This window comes from Balaenoptera acutorostrata, chromosome 1 (genome assembly GCF_949987535.1).
Source record: "Balaenoptera acutorostrata chromosome 1, mBalAcu1.1, whole genome shotgun sequence".
In the NCBI taxonomy this organism is placed as follows: Eukaryota; Metazoa; Chordata; class Mammalia; order Artiodactyla; family Balaenopteridae; genus Balaenoptera; species Balaenoptera acutorostrata.
This window is the reverse complement of record NC_080064.1, coordinates 28,811,567-28,830,709: the sequence shown is the minus strand read 5'-3', so window position 1 is coordinate 28,830,709 and position 19,143 is coordinate 28,811,567. Positions and strand designations below refer to the sequence as shown.

At 38.9% G+C, this 19,143-nt stretch overlaps 1 protein-coding gene across 5 annotated transcripts in view; it reads left to right on the top strand.

Annotated features, from left to right (window-relative positions):
* Positions 1-19,143, top strand: part of KIAA0319L (KIAA0319 like) — a 107,516-nt gene that overhangs the window by 59,492 nt on the left and 28,881 nt on the right. For all 5 annotated transcript variants that reach the window (XR_009008643.1, XM_007182501.2, XM_007182502.2 and 2 more), the window contains exons 4-9: positions 6,591-6,834; positions 9,659-9,760; positions 12,783-12,880; positions 16,135-16,222; positions 16,686-16,778; positions 18,623-18,755. Coding sequence is in view for 4 of the 5 variants with exons in the window: in XM_007182501.2 (XP_007182563.2) it covers positions 6,591-6,834; positions 9,659-9,760; positions 12,783-12,880; positions 16,135-16,222; positions 16,686-16,778; positions 18,623-18,755 (758 nt within the window). In the remaining variant the exon portion in view is untranslated. The remainder of the gene's footprint in view (positions 1-6,590; positions 6,835-9,658; positions 9,761-12,782; positions 12,881-16,134; positions 16,223-16,685; positions 16,779-18,622; positions 18,756-19,143) is intronic.

Here is a 19,143-nt window from a genome sequence, read left to right as displayed (position 1 = left end):
ATAAGAGCTGAGAACTGAAAACAACTTAAACCTCCATCAGTAGATGAATGGATAAAGAAATTTTGGTATATCTCTATAATGGTATACTACTCGGTAATAACAAGGAGTGAACTATTGATATACTGATATGAATGTTAAAAATGTTATGTTGAGTGAAAGCAGCCAGAAACAAAAATAGTTTGTATATGATTCCTTTTATATGAAGTACAAAAAAAAGCCCAAACTAACTAATGGTGACAGAAAACAAATCAGTGGTTGTCTGAGCCTGGGGCTGGAGGCAGGAATATACTGCAAAGGGGCATGAACCACCTGTTTTTTTTAATATAGTTGACATATAGTATTATGTTAGTTTCGGGTGTATTACATAGTGATTTGACATTTGCATACTTTATGAAACGATATGTCTAGTGACAGACTGTCCTCATACAAAGTTATTACAATAGTATTGATCATCTTCCTTATGCTTTATATTACATCCCTGTGGCTTATTTATTTTATAACTGGAGGTTTGTACCTCTTGATCCCTTTCACCCTTTTCACCCCCACCCCTCAACCCACTTCCCTCTGGCAACCATATGTTTGTTCTCTGTATCTGTGAGTCTGTTTGTTTATCTGTTTGTTTTTTAGATTCCACATATAAATGAGGTCATATGATACTTACCTTTCTCTGTCTGACTTATTTCACTTAGTATAATACCCTCTAGATGTATCCATGTTATCACAAATGGCAAGGTGTCATTTTTTATGGCCGAGTAATATTTCGTTGTATATATAATACCACTTCTTCATTCATTCATTCATCTATCAGTGGACACTTAGGTTGCTTTCATAACTTGGCTGTTGTAAGGAATGCTGCAGTGAACATTGGTGTGCATATGTCTTTTCAAATTAGTGGGGTTTTTTTTTTTAACATCTTTATTGGAATATAATTGCTTTACAATGTTGTGTTAGTTGCTGCTGTATAACAAAGTGAATCAGCTGTATGTATACATATATCCCCATATCTCCTCCCTCTTGCGTCTCCCTCCCACCCTCCCCATCCCACCCCTCTAGGTGGACACAAAGCACGGAGCTGATCTCCCTGTGCTATGCGGCTGCTTCCCACTAGCTATCTATTTTACATTTTGTAGTGTATATATGTCCATGCCACTCTCTCACTGTGTCCCAGCTTACCCTTCCCCCTCCCCGTGTCCTGAAGTCCATTCTCTACGTCTGCATCTTTATTTCTGTCCTGCGCCTAGGTTCTTCAGAAGCTTTTTTTTTTTTTCATATTCTATATGTATGTGTTAACATTCGGTATTTGTTTTTCTCTTTCTGACTTACTTCACTCTGTATGACAGTCTCTAGGTCCATCCACCTCACTACAAATAACTCAATTTCGTTTCTTTTTATGGCTGAGTAATATTCCATTGTATATATGTGCCACATCTTCTTTATCCATTCATCTGTCGATGGATACTTAGGTTGCTTCCATGTCCGGGCTATTCTAAATAGAGCTGCAATGAACATTGTGGTACATGACTCTTCTTGAATTATGGTTTTCTCAGGGTATATGCCCAGTAGTGGGATTGCTGGGTTGTATGGTAGTTCTATTTTTAGTTTTTTAAGGAACCTCCATACTGTTCTCCATAGTGGCTGTATCGATTTACATTCCCACCGAGAGTGCAAGAGGGTTCCCTTTTCTCCACACCCTCTCTAGCATTTATTGTTTGTAGATTTTTTGATGATGGCCATTCTGACTGGTGTGAGGTGATACATCATTACAGTTTTGATTTGCATTTCTCTAATGATTAGTGATGTTGAGCATCCTTTCATGTGTTTGTTGGCACAAATTAGTGTTTTTATTTTCTTTGGGTAAATACACAGAAATGAAATTGCTGGATTATATGGCAGTTCTATTTTCAATTTTTTGAGGAACCTCCATACTGGTTTTCATAAGGGCTGCACCAATTTACAATTACATCAGCAGTGCACAAGGATTCTCTTTTCTTCACATCCTCACCAACACCTGCTATTTGTTGTCTTTTTGATGGTAGCCATTCTGACAGTTGTGAGGTGGTATCTCATTGCAGTTTGATTTGCATTTCTCTGATGATTAGTGATGTTGAGCCTCTTTTCATGTGTCTGTTTGCCATCTGTATGTCTTTTTTGGAAAAAATGTCTATTCAGATCCTCTGTACATTTTTTAATTGGATTTTTTTTCTATGTTGTGTTGTATGAGTTCTTTGTATATTTTGGGTATTAAACCCCTTATCAGATATATCACTTGCAAATATGTTCTTTCATTCAGTAGGCTGCCTTTTCATTTTGTTGATGGTTTCCTTTACTGTGCAAAAGCTTTTTAGTTTGATGTCGTCCCATTTGTTTATTTTTGCTTTTGTTTCCCTTGCCTGAGGAGACATATCCAAAAAAAATCAATATTAATATTATGTTAAGACCGATGTCAATATATACACTACCATGTGTAAAATAGATAGCTAGTGGAACCTGCTGTATAGCACAGGGAACTCAGCTCGGTGCTCTGTGGTGACCTAGATGAGTGGGATGGAGGGGGTGGGAGGGAAGTCCAAGAGGGAGGAGATATATACATATACATATATATATATATATGTATATACATATAGCTGATTCACTTTGTTGTACAGCAGAAACTTACACAACATTGTAAACCAACTATACCCCAATTAAAAAAAAAAAAGACTGAGGTCAAATAGCTGACCGCCTGTGTTTTTTTCAGGGAGTTTTATGGTTTCAGGTATTACATTTAAGTCTTTAATCTGTTTTGAGTTTAATTTTATATGTGGTGTGATTAAGTAGTCCAGTTTCATTCTTTCGTGTTTAGCTGTCCAGTTCTCCCAACACCATTTATTGAAAAGGCTGTCTTTTCCCCATTGTATATTCTTGCCTCCTTTGTTGTAGATTAATTGATCATATAAGCATGGGTTTATTTCTGGGCTCTCTGTTCCATTGATCTGTGTATCTGTTTTTGTACCAGTACCATATTGTTTTGATTATTGTAGCTTTGTAGTATAGTTTTAAGTCAGGGAGCATGATACCTCCAGCTTTGTTCTTCTTTCTCAAGATTGCTTTGGCTATCCAGGGTCTTTGTGTTTCTGTACAAATACTAGAATTATTTGTTCTAGTTCTGTGAAAAATGAATGTTTTTTGTTTTGTTCTGTTTTTGATAAGGATTGCATTGAATCTGTAGATTGTTCTGGATAGTATGGTTATTTTAACAATATTAATTCTTCCAGTCCATGAGCATGGGATATCTTTACATTTGTTTGTCATCTTCAGTTTCTTTCATCAATGTCTTTTTTTTTTTTTTTTTTTTGGCCACACCGTGCTGCATGTGGGATCTTAGTTACCTGATCAGGGATCGAACCCACGCCCCCTGCACTGGAAGCGCAGAGTCTTAACCACTAGACTGCCAGGGAATTCCTATCAATGTCTTTTTTTTATCCTCATAATATTTATTTATGTATTTATTTATTATTGAGGTATAGTTGATGTACAGTATTGTATAAGTTTCAGGTGATTCACAATTTTTAAAGGTTATACTCCATTTATAGTTATTATAAAATATTGGCTATATTCCCTGTGTTGTACAATATATCCTTGTAGCTTATTTATTTTATACATAGAATACATAGAATTTTGAACCTCTTTATCCCCTACCCCTATCTTGCTCCTCCCCCATTCCCTCTCCCCACTGGTAACCACTAGTTTGTTCTCTATATCTATGAGACTTTATTCTTTGTTATATTCACTAGTTTGTTTTATTTTTTAGATTCCACATAAACATATAAGTGATATCATACAATATTTGCCTTTCTCTGTCTGACTTATTTCACTTAGCATAATACCCTCCAAGTCTATCCATGTTATTGCAGATGGCAAAATTTCATTCTTTTTTATGGCTGAGTAGTATTCCATTGTATATATATACCGCATCTTCTTTATCCATTCATCTGTTGATGGACACTTAGGTTGCTTCCATGTCTTGGCCATTGCAAATAATGCTGCACTGAACATTTCGAATTTGTTTTTTTTTTATTTTTTAATTTTTATTTATTTACTTATGGCTGAGTTGGGTCTTCGTTTCTGTGTGAGGGCTTTCCCTAGTTGCGGCAAGCAGGGGCCACTCTTCATCGCGGTGCGTGGGCCTCTCACTATCGGCGGTCTCTCTTGTTGTGGAGCACAGGCTCCAGACGCGCAGGCTCAGTAATTGTGGCTCACGGGCCTAGTTGCTCTGCGGCATGTGGGATCTTCCCAGACCAGGGCTCGAACCCGTGTCCCCTGCATTAGCAGGCAGATTCTCAACCACTGCGCCACCAGGGAAGCCCCTTGTTTTTGTTTTTATGGATATATACCCAGGAGTGGAATTGCTGGGTATGGAAGTTCTATTTTTAGTTCTTTGAGAAACCTCTATACTGTTTTATACAGTGGTGGCCCCAGTTTACCTTCCCACCAACAGTGTACGAGGGCTCCCTTTTCTCTTTCATCAATGTCTTACAGTTTTCAGAGTATAAGTCTTTTACTTCTTTGTTTAGATTTATTCCTAGGTATTACATTATTTTTGATGCACTTGTAAATGAGATTGTTTTCTTAATTTATCTTTCTGATAGATCATTATGAGTGTATAGAAATGCACCAGATTTCTCTGTATTAATTTTGCATCCTGTAACTTTATTGAATTCATTTATTAGTTCTAATAGTTTTTTGGTAGCGTCTTTAGGATTTTCTATGTATAGTGTCATATCATCTGCAAACAGTGACAGTTTTACTTCTTCTTTTCCAGTTTGGATTCCTTTGATTTCCTTTTGTTGTCAGATTGCTGTGGCTAGGACTTCCAATGCTATGTTGAATAAAAGTAGTGTGAGTGGGCACCCTTGTCTTTTGTTGAGTATGATGGTGGCTGTGGGTTTGTTATATATGGCCTTTATTATGTTGAGGTATGTTCTGTCTATAGCCAGTTTTAGAGAGTTTTTATCATAAATGGATGTTGAATTTTTGTCAGAACCTTTTTCTGCATCTATTGAGATGATCATATGATTTTTATTCTTCAGTTTGTTAATGTGGTATATCACATTGATTGATTTGTGGATATTGAATCATCTTTGCATTGCTGAGATAAATCCCACTTGCTCATGGTGTATGATCCTTTTCATGTAATGTTGAATTTGGTACACTAGTATTTTGTTGAGAATTTTTGCATCTATGTTCATCAGTGATATTGGTCTGTAATTTTCTTTTTTTGTCTGGTGGCTTTGTCTGTTTTTGGTATCAGGGTGACACTGGCCTTGTAGAATGAGTTCAAAAGTGTTCCTTTCTCTTCAATTTTTGGGAATATTTTGAGAAGGATACGTGTTACTTCTTCATTAAATGTTTTGTAGAATTCACCTGTTAAGCTGTCTGGTCCTGGACTTTTGTTCATTGGGAGTTTTTTTAATTACTGATTTAATAATTTCATTACTGGAAATTAGTCTGTGGCATGAACCAATTTTTGTGACTGATAGAAATGTTCTCTCTCTTGATTGTGGTTACATGGGTGTATATACTTGTCAAAACTCATTGACCTATACACTTTAAATGTGTGCAGTTTATTTTGTGTATTACACTTCAATTAGTTGATTTTTAAAAATCCATACAACCACCCTGTTTAACCACTCATCATTTTTCATTTGGATGAATGCAGTAACCTCCTAAGGGGTATTCCTGCTGTTGTCTTACTTCTTCAAACCCATACACTGTGCAGCAACCTGAATGATTCATTTAAAACAAAAACCTGACCTACCTTGTCACTTCCCTGTATATAACTCTTTAATTGTCATCATCATCTGGCTTCTTAAAGTAGCATCTAATGTCTTCTTTAGTCTGACCCCTCACTGTCTTTCCAGCTCATCTTCTATTACTCCCTGCCTCTCACTTTGCTTATGACTCTCATTTCCCAACACTAGCCATGTTAATCTCATTTCTTGTGCTTATACTCATCTCTCCCCTCAGCCTCTCCCCTAGTTTACCCTTTAAAATGCATCTCAGGACTCTCCACCTCCAGAAGGTCTTGATTTATTTATTTAAACCATCCTTCTTCACATGCTTCCTCTCTCCAAGAAAGAGAAGTACTCTGAAGTTTCTTTGGTTCAGTCATAGCTCTTATAGGTATATTTACCATTTTGGCTTATTATGTTTCTAGTCCTTTCTTCCCCACTAGATTATGTACTTGTTGAGCACAGTGATTATGTTTTAATTATATTTTGGATCCACAGGCCTGTTTTGTAATAGGTGCTTAATACATATTTGTAGAAAGATTGAATATAAATATTAAGTGAGAAAAGAAGGTAAAAGTGTACATAGTGTAATTATTACTACTTTGTTTTAAGCAAAACTCTTCACATAGAAAAAAAATACTGGGAAGATTTATATCAACATTTTAACACCATTTTGGGTGGTAAGATTAGCTTCTTTAATATTTTTGACAGTTTTGCATTTTTCAAAAAAATTTAACATGCAGTTATTTCATGAGACATGACCTAAAAAACTGGCTGTATAACTTTTGCCTATTCAAATGAATTTTTGCATTTCTCTAGGTCCACAACACAGATACAATTTCTAATCCCTTAACCACAGATCTGACTGCGAAGATTCCTGGTTGGTCAAATGTACCAGTTCAACCTGAGGCATCAGAGGACCCGGGTGCTACTCCTAGCATTCAGCAAGTAAAAATCCCTGGGAAAATCTCAATTGTTACCCCTCTGCCACTGGCTCCTTCCTACAGTTATGCCACCCCTACCCCCCAGGCCTCTTTCCAGAGCACCTCAGCACCATACCCAGGTGAGGCCCTTTTCTTCTGTCCTTGGAGATAGGATGGGGAAATAGAGATTTTGATCAAAGTGTTCCCTTTTCGTGGAAAGAAAGGAGGGAGGCATGACTTTTAAATACTGTAGGTTAAAAAAATAATAATCCTGTTAATGTCCCTGTAATCATAGGACTTGGTCTCTCAATCCTTTTTTCAATAAGCTCCAGCCTATGGGTATTTTGAGGCTCTTTGCAGAGCCAAATTCCACTGTGCCTAGATTCAATTAAGTAATGTTCAAGGAACCAAGCAAGCAGAGGCCACTGGGAAGAAAGAGTCGGATCTGTATAACTGTTTGCCTTCTGAATGGGTGATTGTGGGTCAGATATTTCTGTCTGTGATTTCGATAGCATCTTTATTTTTATTTTTTAAATATTTATTTATTTATTTATGTAGGCTGTGCCATGCGGCTTATGGGATCTTAGTTCCTTGACCAGGGATCAAACTGGGGCCACAGCAATGAAAGCACCGAGTCCTAACCACTGGACTGCCAGGGAATTCTGCATCTTCATTTTTAAAGCAACTCATAGGAAGGAGATTTATACAGTGTTGCCTTAACAAGTCTGCTTCATAAGTTCCGTTCTAAGGCATTAGGAGGAAATGCTTAATCAAGGGAACTAAGTTGATCTTTATCCCCTGAAAAAGTCAACAGGGTGAAGCAAAGCCAGTGAAAATGAATTTTTGCCAATTTTTAATTTCCTAAGGTTTCCTTTAGTGGTAATATAACATAAAATTTTAGTGTTTCAATCCTGAGGCACTAAAGTAATTTTTGTATTCAGGCAGAATGGTTGTAATTTTTGGTGTAATTGTGAAAGTTTTGGGCTGCGCTGTATTTTTTTTTTTTTTATAAATTTATTTATTTATTTTTGGCTGCGTTGGGTCTTTGTTGCTGCATGCGGGCTTTCTCTAGTTGTGGTGAGTGGGGGCTACTCTTCGTTGTGGTGTGCAAGGCTTCTCATTGCGGTGGCTTCTTGTTGCAGAGCACAGGCTCTAGGCATGCAGGCTTCAGTAGTTGTGGCACGCAGGCTCAGTTGTTGTGGCTCGCGGGCTCTAGAGCTCAGGCTCAGTAGTTGTGGCGCACGGGCTTAGTTGCTCCGCAGCATGTGGGATCTTCCCAGACCAGGGCTCAAACCCGTGTCCCCTGCATTGGCAGGCGGATTCTTAACCACTGCGCCACCAGGGAAGGCCTGCACTGTATTTTTGACCATTATACTTTCTCTAAGTATAGTGGTTTCTTTCTTTTTTCTTTTTTTTGAAAGTTACTGCAGCAATTCTTATTCCACCTCCTGGAGTGTCTAAATGCTGAAGCTTCCATAATGGATGGTTTCATTTCTCCCCAAGTGCAGTGTTCCCAAGCAGACAGATAAATCTCAAATTTCATATTTGTCTACGAAACCCTTTTCACCTTCCAGTCTTGGAATATGGGTGAACCAGCCAGTTGTTTGCTTTAAGCTCTCTAGTTCCTAGGTCTCATACCAAGTGAACAATTATTGTTAGAGAAATAAGATTTATATAATCGGTGGTTCTCAACTTCCTGTAAACATTTTTCATTGTTACAACCGTGGAGGAGGGGTGCTACTGACATCTAGTGGGTAGAGACTAGGGATACTACTAAACATCTTACAGTGCACAGGACAATCTCCCCCCATCCCAACCCCAACACACACAAAGAATTGGTCCAAAGAATTGGTCGTGCCATAGTTGAGAAACTTTGACATGTATGGAATAGCTGGTGAAAAGCAGAAATATAGTATCTAGCTATTAGCTGATATGGATGTTCCAAAAATGCTAAAGTAGTTCAGGAAGTAGATCAGTTCGAACTGAAATGGTCTGGGAAGATTTTTTGGAGAGAAGCCTGGCTTTTAAGCTAGAAACAAAGTACTGTATTTATAATAAAGTAAGCACACACCCCAACTGAAGAAAAAAGCTTTAGCAAAGTCCCCAAGAGTAGACTTCTATGGAGCACAAGAGGGAAAATGAGTATAACTAGAGGCAGAATCGGGTGGAAGGGTGAGATGATGTGATCAGATGATGATGGATCTCTGATGCCAGGTTGGGAATTTGGACTGAAACATGGTGTGGGAGTGGGGGTCTTAAGTAGGAGAGTATCATGGTGGGTGAGTATTTTAGAAAAATTCATGGTGATGGGTGTTTTAGGGAGACAGAATGGATTAGAATGGGGAGAGCTAGCAGAGGGAAGACCAGTTAAGATTCTTGGAATTATCTAAGTCTATGGCTGTATCAATTGAAATGGAAAGAAAATTAAGGCTGGCCTTGCGGCCAACACTTGCCTTTTCCTCTAGGAACTTTATATATGTATTTTACTAGAAAGTTATGTATCTGCATAAAGATGATCCTTGAAACAGAGTTGAACTCTGTTTATTGAATTTTGTGGAAAGTACTATATAAAGAGGGCTTAGGGAAAGATCATAGTTAAAATACAGTGGAGAAAAACCCAGAGAGAAAGGAAGAAAGTGGAATAATATGGTGTCATGATAACCACGAGTTTTAAGATGGAGGCAGTCAACCAGTATTAGATACCACAGAGGTGAAGGATGAGGGTTGAGAAACAGCTATTAGATTTGCTAAGGAGCAGTTTGTTGATGACCTCTAAGGATCCTTTTCGGTGGAAAAGTGGGGGCACAGTCACGTTTCAGGGGATTAGAGAGTGGGTAAATAATGAGGAAATGAAGGCAGTAGCTGAATATTGTTTATAGAAGAAATTTGGCCACAAAAGGAAGGAGAGAATTGAGATAGTCTGGATCTAATTTCTTATCTCTTGTGTATTTTCTTCGTTTCCAGTTATAAAGGAACTGGTGGTATCTGCTGGAAACAGTGTCCAGATTACCTTGCCTAAGAATGAAGTTCAGTTAAATGCATATGTTCTCCAAGAGCCAGATGCAGGTAAAACATCCACTTATATTTGTGTAATGTTTTAATTCATAATGGAATCTACATACATTTACTCTCTGTAAAAGTCTTAATGAGAATAAGATATTGCTTGAACATGCACAAATATTTATGTGGTATGAGAGGCAATATAATGTTTGAGATCATGGGCTTTGATGTCAAGGCTGGGTTCAAATCTGAGCTCAGCCAAGTCAATAGCTGAATGATTTTTTTTTTTTTTTAATTTATGGCTGTGTTGGGTCTTCGTTTCTGCGCGAGGGCTTTCTCCAGTTGCGGCAAGCGGGGGCCACCCTTCATCGCGGTGCGCGGGCCTCTCACTATCGCGGCCTGTCTTGTTGCGGAGCACAGGCTCCAGACACGCAGGCTCAGCAATTGTGGCTCACGGGCCCAGTTGCTCCGTGGCACGTGGGATCTTCCCAGACCAGGGCTCGAACCCGTGTCCCCTGCACTGGCAGGCAGACCCCCAACCACTGTGCCACCAGGGAAGCCCTAGCTGAATGATTTTAAGCAAATTATTTAACTTCTCTAAGTTTCCATTTCTTTCTCAGTAAAATGAGGATAATAATCCCTACTTCATAAGGTTACTTTAAGGGCAAAATGAAATGGTATATAATACACCTCAGTGCCTAGCACATAGCTGATGCTCATTAAATGTAGATTTTATCATGCCCATTTAAAACTGAGACTCAGGTTAACCTGTTTATTTTGGCCAAACAACTAGTAAGTAGCAGATATAGAACTTGTAGAGAAGTTATTCAAGACTACTACTAATAGATTTGTCACGTAAAAAAAAAGACAAGCCCAATGTAATATACAATATTCAAATTTATAAAATATATAAATTAGGGGATGATTAATTTATTACTTAAGAAAACTTTTGTAATATGCGCATCCCTTTAACCTTTGAAGTACATGTTAATATAACAAAGTTTGACTTATAAACACATATTAAGATTATCTGTGACATGAAGTGAAGCATATGTTGATGGAAAATGATTGCATTGGCTTTGTGTTAACTCTCATTATAAGGTTAGTCAAGTAGCTCATGGTAAGGCTAGTTAAGCAAAATGCCTTACTGTATTCAGGATGGGGTCCTTCCATTTTAGGTACACATGTTTCCAACACAATATCCCTACTTTCTGGGCCTAGTACCAAATAGTGTATTTATGCAAAAAGTACTTTTCCAGAACCTAAATGCCCTCTCTGTTCTTTATTTCTGCCCTCACATTGAGTTTTCCTTATCAGTTCATTCCACCTTCCTATAGAGAAACATATTCCTTTCCTCCTCTGGGGCTAAGTTAAGGTGAATGGATTTGGTGGCCTTTGAAGATGCAGGTAAAGAAGGAACTGCTTTGAGCTGCAGTTGCTTCCACTCTTTTGTGAAAGGTATCCTGGCTCTACTGTATTTTCTTTTCTAACCCCTATTTGCATATACATTTCTGTGAGTTGATATCACCTTGTATATCAGTATTCCAAAACACATCAGTTCAAAAACAGATTCTTGCAACTCTCCGCTCCCCAGTTTCTTCAGTCTTAATCAGATACATGAGATGGATGGTTTCAAACTTTGAAAGGTTGGGGACGATGAGGCAGGACCAGCTCTGCTTGTTCTTCATCCCTCTCATCTCCTATGGCAGCTCCTGCAGCACCTCTCAGAATCCCTCTAGGGTTCAGAGGCATGATTTGAAAACCACTGCCCTAAATCATTAAAACCAGCATTCTGTCTAACAATACTCAGTTGTTCCTACCCTTGGGCAAATTCCTGTCTGTAAGGCATAATTCGTCCCCTGAGCTTTTCTGTTCTAAGAGTATTGTCATTTGTTGAAATTTGTGTTGCTAGCCTTAGATGTTATAAAATTGTCAATTCCCAAGCTAGTGTGAGTCTGTTTTCTGTGTGGGAAAAAAAATTTCTAACTACAGTTCAAGAAATGTCATCTCTTAGCACCAGTCCTACTTCTACTTCTTCTTTCCTGCTCCTCACCTAACCTAACTTCTACGTATACATTTATGAGAGCTGCCTGGGGCTGACAACTGGCCACAACAAAGCTAGTATTCTCTGGAGGAAGGAAGAGTAATAGATCTTGTATCTCAGGCTTATAAAGTAAAATCTAGTCTTAAGACTGTTTGGAATTAAGTTCTGTGTGTTAACTTTAACTTTTGAACTCATGAAGTAAGAAAAAGATGACCAGTTCTCTGTAAGCATTTGAGACTTCTTTTTTTTTTTGCCTTTTATTTTTCCCTTTTTGGGTAGTAAATTAAATGAAACCTTCCTACCGAATCCCACCCTTTCCTAGCCATAAATGCATCTTGTTCCAAAAAATATTTAAGACCACTTTAACTGGGGAGGGATTCCATTTAGATAACAGGATTCTATCCTCACCCTACCCAGTCATACAGTCTGAGCTACAAATGAGGACCATTTAATGCTTCATTTGATCTTAATTAATTTCAGTGGGGCCTGTTTTAAATGGGCCATCCCTTACCACCTTCCGCAGTGTGTTACTTAGCTCAGCAGGAATGAAGTGGCTCTTTTAACTCACCAGGGTGTGATGACCTCAGTGAGACGAGCATTGTTAGCACTCTTTAAAAAAGGTATTTTTGAACCATGTTATTTAGAAGTCATTGCTGTTCTTTGTTGCAAAAGAAGTTTTGCAAGAAAATGGCCTTTATTCCCAATGAGTTCATCCATAGTGGTTGGTAGGGCATGTATTTTCACTGGGATGCCATACCATGAGCAATCTGGTATTTTGGGGAGGATTGGCCGAAAGCAGCATGGGTATGGGGCAGGAATGAGCATTGCTGGGAGAGAGTGGAAGAAGCCCTAACTGTAGTTGAGTCAGCAGACTCCACCTTTTCTTTCAACAGAATGTTTGTTTTCCCTTTGGCTTTGAGGTGAAATCTTGAAAACTAAGGTCTTGTCAAGATTTAGAAAAATTTTGTTATTCGCAGGCTATGTGGTTGCCCTCTTTGTGTGTAGGTGTGTGTTTTCATGATTTTTGTAACTGCCCTTCTATAGGAGAAACCTACACCTACGACTGGCAACTGATTACTCATCCTAAAGACTACAGTGGAGAAATGGAAGGGAAACATTCCCAGATCCTCAAACTATCCAAGGTGAATTTGCCTCCTCTCATTTGCAGGGATGGGGTAGAGGTGTTGACCATTTTCTAACATGTATAATAGAGAATTTTCTGTCCACACTTAACTTAGGAACAGTCTTTCAGAAGCAAATCCTCCAAAAGTCTGGCTGGCTGACATCCAGTATTTGTTAGTGTGTGATTCTCAAATTTTCATTTATGGTGAGAATATTGTATAAGCATAGTGGTGATAGCTGAAAATACACACTAAACAGCTTTTAAGGGTAACATAAGGATTTCAGAATTTGGGAGATAAGCTAGGTTATTTGTGGCCACATGACTGTGTAAATTGGCTCAGTCTTTTTTTAGGATTCAGTGTAGTTATTAAGAGCCATAAAAATGTTCATATTCTTTGGCCAAGCAATTTCTTTTTCCTTCCTTCCTTCTTTCTTTCTTCCTTCCTTCCTTCCTTCCTTCTGTCCATCCTTCCTTCCTTTCTTTCCTCTCTTTCTTTCAACAGCTGTTCATTGTACACTAGTTATGTGGCAGGTATTGGGGATTTACTAGTGAATTAATCATAATATTAACATTTAAGGAAAATACAGTCTAGTAGGTGCTACTGACCAGAAGCAGGTAGTTATAACAGGAGTACACTAGGTCAGTGCATGGGGTGTTGAAGCCCTGGGGAGTTAGAGTAAAATTTCTTAGAGTTGGCCTAGTTGGGTCATGAAAGGCGACTGGCTTACTGGGTAAAGGGTGGAGTTGTAATACCCCAAGCAGAGGAAGCAATATGTCTACTGGGCCAAATAATAGGGAGAAATGTGGGAAAAAGGGAATTTTATGTGGTTCATCCTGACTGGACCCCATGGTATGAGAGGAACAGTGGCACAAGTAAGTTGGAGAGATGCAGGTGCCAGATTGCACAGAGCCTTGTGTGTGCCGGAGTGAGGCCTTTGACTCTTATCCAGAGGGAATATGGTGCCTTTGAAAGGTTTTAAGCAGGAGAATGACATGTTCAGATTTTCAGTTTAGAAGGATCACCCTGACTGCAGATTGGAGGAGATAAGACTCAAACTAGGGAGACCAGGGAGGAATCTATTGAAAAATGTAGGTGTGAGATGATAATAGTCTGAGTGAAAAAAAACTAAATAAATAAAATAAAACTTAAAAACCACCTATTGAGCTCTTACCATGTGCCAGAAACAGTGCTAATTATTTTATGCAGTTATTTCATTTAATCTTCCTAACAACCCCAAGATGTAAATATTAATATTTGTTTTACAAATGACAAAACTAAAAATTAGAAAAACAAAGTGGTTTGGCCAAAGTGTGCAAAGCTATTAAATGGTAGATTTGAACTGGAACTTTCCATCTCTAAGCCCATGCTCTTAACAGCTGTGCTATGATGAATGGTTAAAAACTAAGGTGATGACAGTGTGAATGGAGAGAAGTGGGTGGATTTGAGAAATATTATGGAGGTCAACTTGGTGATCAATTAATTGGGTGGAGGTGTTGAGGAAGAGAAGTCCAGGATAATTTTAGCCTTTTGGCTTAGACACCTCATTGGATGTTGGTATATTTGTGGTGATATTCCCTGAAATGAGGAACATAGAAAGAGGAGCCGGTTTGGAAGAGGTGTGCAGATAATTAATTCATGTTGGGACAGAGTGAGTTTGAGGTACCTGTGAAACATTTGAGTGGAGGGACCAATAAGTAGTTGCGGGTAAGGGGCTAGAGATCAGGATGCAAGTCCGGGCTGGAGAGATAAATTTGTGCACCAGCGTCAAATAGTTGACAACTGAAGCCATGAATAGATGAAAACATCCAGAGAGTGTGTAGAGTGAAGTAATAAACGGATTGCAGTTGGAATCCTGGGGAACACTGTCATTAAAGGTATGGAAGGAAGAGGAAATGGAAGAAAATGAGGAGTAGGCCTAGAAGTGAAAGCCAAGGAAGGAGAGCATTACAAGAAGAAGGAAGTGGTCAGAAATGCTCCATGCATTCAATTAGCGTTTACCCAAAGGAGATAATTCAAAAGAAAGAAAAAAATCATTTTAGCTGAAAGATGTTCACCACAGCATTAGTTATAATAGTAAAATTTTGGAAACAACCCAAATATCCAGCAATGTGAAATGCTTATGTGAATTATGGCACATTTATTCATATACTCTTCTGCAGCCATTAAAATGACTATTTAAGGACTTCCCTGTTAGCGCAGTGGTTAAGAATCTGCCTGCCAATGCAGGAGACGTGGGTTCGAGCCCTGGTCCGGGAAGATCCCACATGCCACGGAGCAGCTAAGCCCATGCGCCACAACTACTGAGCCAGCGCTCTAGAGCCCGTGAGCCACAATTACTGAGCCTGTGTGCCTAGAGCCCGTGCTCCACAACAAGAGAAGCCACTACAATGAGAAGCCTGCTCACCACAACGAAGAGTGTCCCCCGCTCGCCGCAACTACAGAAAGCCTGTGTGCAGCAACGAAGACCCAATGCAGCCAAAAATAAATAAATTAATAAATTAATTAATTTAAAAAAATTAAAATGACTATTTAAGAGACTGTTCTAATAGGGAAAGTGTTCATGCTAAATGAATGGAAGAAAGAATAATAAAAAGTTTGATATATCGTGATTTTAGCTAGGCCCTGAATACCACTGAAATATGAGCTCCTCAAAGGTAGGCACCTTATCTAATTCCTCTCCAAACCCCAAGCCTAGGACAATGACCACATATAATTGATTCTCAATACATGTTTGTTGAACAGATGTACTGTTTATAGCTCTTTTTTTGGATGTGGTAAAAGATTAGAAGGAAATAAGAAAAATGTGATTAATTGGGGTGTTAGGACAATGGGATTGTGGGTGATTTTTTTTTATGTTATGTTCGTACAGTTAGTGGAAATCAGGAGGGGGAAATATTCAGATATTTGAGAGCTATTTGGTGTTTTTACAAAATGTTTTTCTTTGCAGAGATGATTGTTTTAATTTCATAACTGTGAAGTAGGATGGTTGGACCCTTAATGTTCTTCTGAAAAGAAAATGGGAGTACAGAGATATTGAAATCCCTTCTGTTGTTCCGAGTCAGCTAGTAATGAGATTCACATGAAAAGCTATGGTTTTTTAGTTTATAATTCATTGTTTCATATCTTCAGCTAGTTTACTTTCTCCATTTTGGAAATGGTGCAAGAAGAGGAGAATTCAAGAAACAGCATTGGAAAATTCAGATATATATGTTATTTTAAATATAATTGCTGCTGTTTGTGGTTGTCTAAAAGATCTTCTCTCACTTCTGCAGCTCACTCCAGGCCTGTATGAATTCAAAGTGATTGTAGATGGTCAAAATGCCCACGGGGAAGGCTATGTGAATGTGACAGTGAAACCAGGTATGTTACCCAGCCCTGGCCATGTCTCCACTGCTCCCTCTGCAGGATTCCCAAGGAGATGGAGATTTGATTTTAGGGGTTTTAAATTCTCATTCTTTTTTTGTAATATATTTACGTATTGGGCAATTCCTAGTTCACAAAGCTTGTTTGTTATCCACCCCTGCTCAGCTTGCTTGAAAGCAGGCAGTTGCTGCTATAGTACTTCTGATGTAGTAGATAGGACATGAGCATTGAAAGAATGCGCAGGGCATGGCCTTAGCAGTCGTCAGGTTTAGAAGAGGCTTTAACACTCCCAGGTGTCTTAGGTTAGAATGGCAGCCTGATCTTGTGACTTTCCCATTTGGTGATGCTCAGCTCTCAGTTATGTAATAGAAATTGACTTATGCTCCACCCAGATATGGCCTGCTTCTCCTATAATTTATAAAGACCCTCTTCCAATTTATTGTGGGTCATGTTCTTGCAGAGCCCCGTAAGAATCGGCCTCCTGTTGCCATTGTGTCACCACAGTTCCAGGAGATCTCTCTGCCAACCACTTCTACAGTCATTGATGGCAGCCGTGAGTACTTGTCTAGGCATGATGTTTTAGAAGAGCCTTCACTGTGTACTGGTAGAAGGTTTGGGGCCAGCTACGTCTTACTGTCATACTGTTTAGGCCAGTCTTCTTGGCCGTGTTAGGGGAAGACCAACCATCTGAAGCAATTGATTAGGAAGTAAAAACCAGACAGGCCCTGTTTAAAATCCCCGTGTGGCCTGTCTGCAGTAATAGTTCTGCCCTGAGATGGTAAGAAAGTAGGATTATTCATGTATTTAGCATTATTTTAGTTGAAACTTGCTGGTTTTCAAATTCGCTTGCCTGGAGTTGCCATCCTTAGCTATGGTAACAAAGCTCCTTCCTATCATGACAAGATAAGTAACTGAGAGTCTCGACAAAGAGCTCTCACTCAGCCATCACTGCCTAGCAAGATTCTCGTCAGCCTTCTCCTGGAGAGACTCACAGAATGGAGCACACACCCCTGCCTGGGCCCATTGTTAACATGTCACCCTTCAGAGTAGTGTCACCTGGTGGGTGACATGAGAGGATTTCTGGGCCTTGGCTCTGTGTGTGCAAGAGGTTTCGGGCCTGTCGCCTTCCAGCATTGGCTTGGTCTCTCTGGAGGCCCGTTAAGGCCCTGTCACCCCTGAGTGTCTTGGCACAACAGGGGCTTGTGGCAGAGGCAGCTGCCGCTTTAGCAGAGGGATCTCTAGCGTGTTAAAAACCTTTCATGTAGGTGATTCTGGCCAGAAGAGGAGGACAGAAGAGTAGCAGGCCAAGAGGAAGAGGCAGAATAGGAAGAAACACTTGTGAGAGTGGCAGAAAGGGTTCACTTAGTACCATTTTATTTTATATTTTTGATTAGATCAAAGTTGAATAATATGTAAAGGTACACAGTGAAAAGAATCACTACCCTCCTGGTCTCCCAACTATCCCGTTTTCCTCCAGACAACCAATAGTATTATCTTATGTATCTTTCCAGAGATATTTGATGCGTATATGAGAAAATACATATACTGTCCTTGTGACACACATTATGCGCACTGTTACGTACAGTGTTTGTTTCTATATGTTGGAGAATTTTTCTGAATTAATACATGCAATACTTCTTCATTCTTTTTTTCCTTTAATGATTACATAGCCTTCCATGATATGAATATATGATTTCATTGTATGAATATGTACTTGTTTTCAATCTCTATTGATGGCCATTTAGATTATTTTTGACTTGCTATTACAAATAACGTTATCGTGAATAATCTTGTAAGCATGACATTTAACACAAATATTAAATGTCCTACAGATACACAACACAAGTGCAAGTATATCTGAAGGATTAAATTCTTAGAAGAGGAATTACAGGGACAAAGATAAATTTTCCCAAATTGCTCCTTATAGATATTGTATCAATTTATGCTTCCACCATGACTTATGAGGGGGCCTCTTTCCCCACACTTTTACCCACATAATGTGTTGTGAAACTTTGGTGTTTACCAATTTGAGAGGTTAAAAAAATGCTATCCCAAGTGTAATTTAAATTTGCATTTCTTTTTTAAGTGAGGTTGAGTATCTTTTCATGTGTTTAAGACCTTTTGATCCTCCTTTTTTTATACATATACTTAATACAGTAGCGTTTTAACCAGAGGTTGCCTGTGTTGGAGTCCTTGGAAAACTACGCAGTGGAATATTCATAGAGAGGCAGAATGACCCAATAATCCGAGGGAAGAAACACTCTGGAGAGATAGTCTGTAATTTCATGAAGTTTTCCTAGCCTCAAATCTCTGGGTAGTTGCCCTGGTTTGTGTAAACTGGATAAGTGCTAAGACCCAGTGCTCTCATGCTGTAACTGATATTTCTTTATGTTCAAGAAAGCACGGATGATGATAAAATCGTCCAGTACCATTGGGAAGAACTTAAGGGACCTCTGAGAGAAGAGAAGATTTCTGAAGATACGGCCATATTAAAACTAAGTAAGCTCGTCCCTGGGAACTACACTTTCAGGTAAATCTGGATCCTTCAAGTTTACCATACGCCATTGTTTTCCCCTTGTGGGTTTTACATTCTTATAGGAGTCACTCTGACAGATGTCAAATTCCCGGTAGAGTTGGCTGATAATATAGCCTTTGGTTCTACTGGTTCTTTGAGCCATGTTGTAACTGTGGTCACAATAGTGATAACTTTTTAGGGCAAAGGTTCTTGCATAATAGATCAGGATCCACACAGCTAATCCTTCTCAAAGCCTTATTTGGCATATATCCAAACCTTTTTTTAGAATTTCTGTCATTAAGTGAAAGGGCCCATCTTCCTTTGCCTTTTCTCTGGAAAAATCTAGAAGGAATCTACTCTCATCTCTCCCCTTTGGGAAATGCTTCCTCAACTTAGGATATAA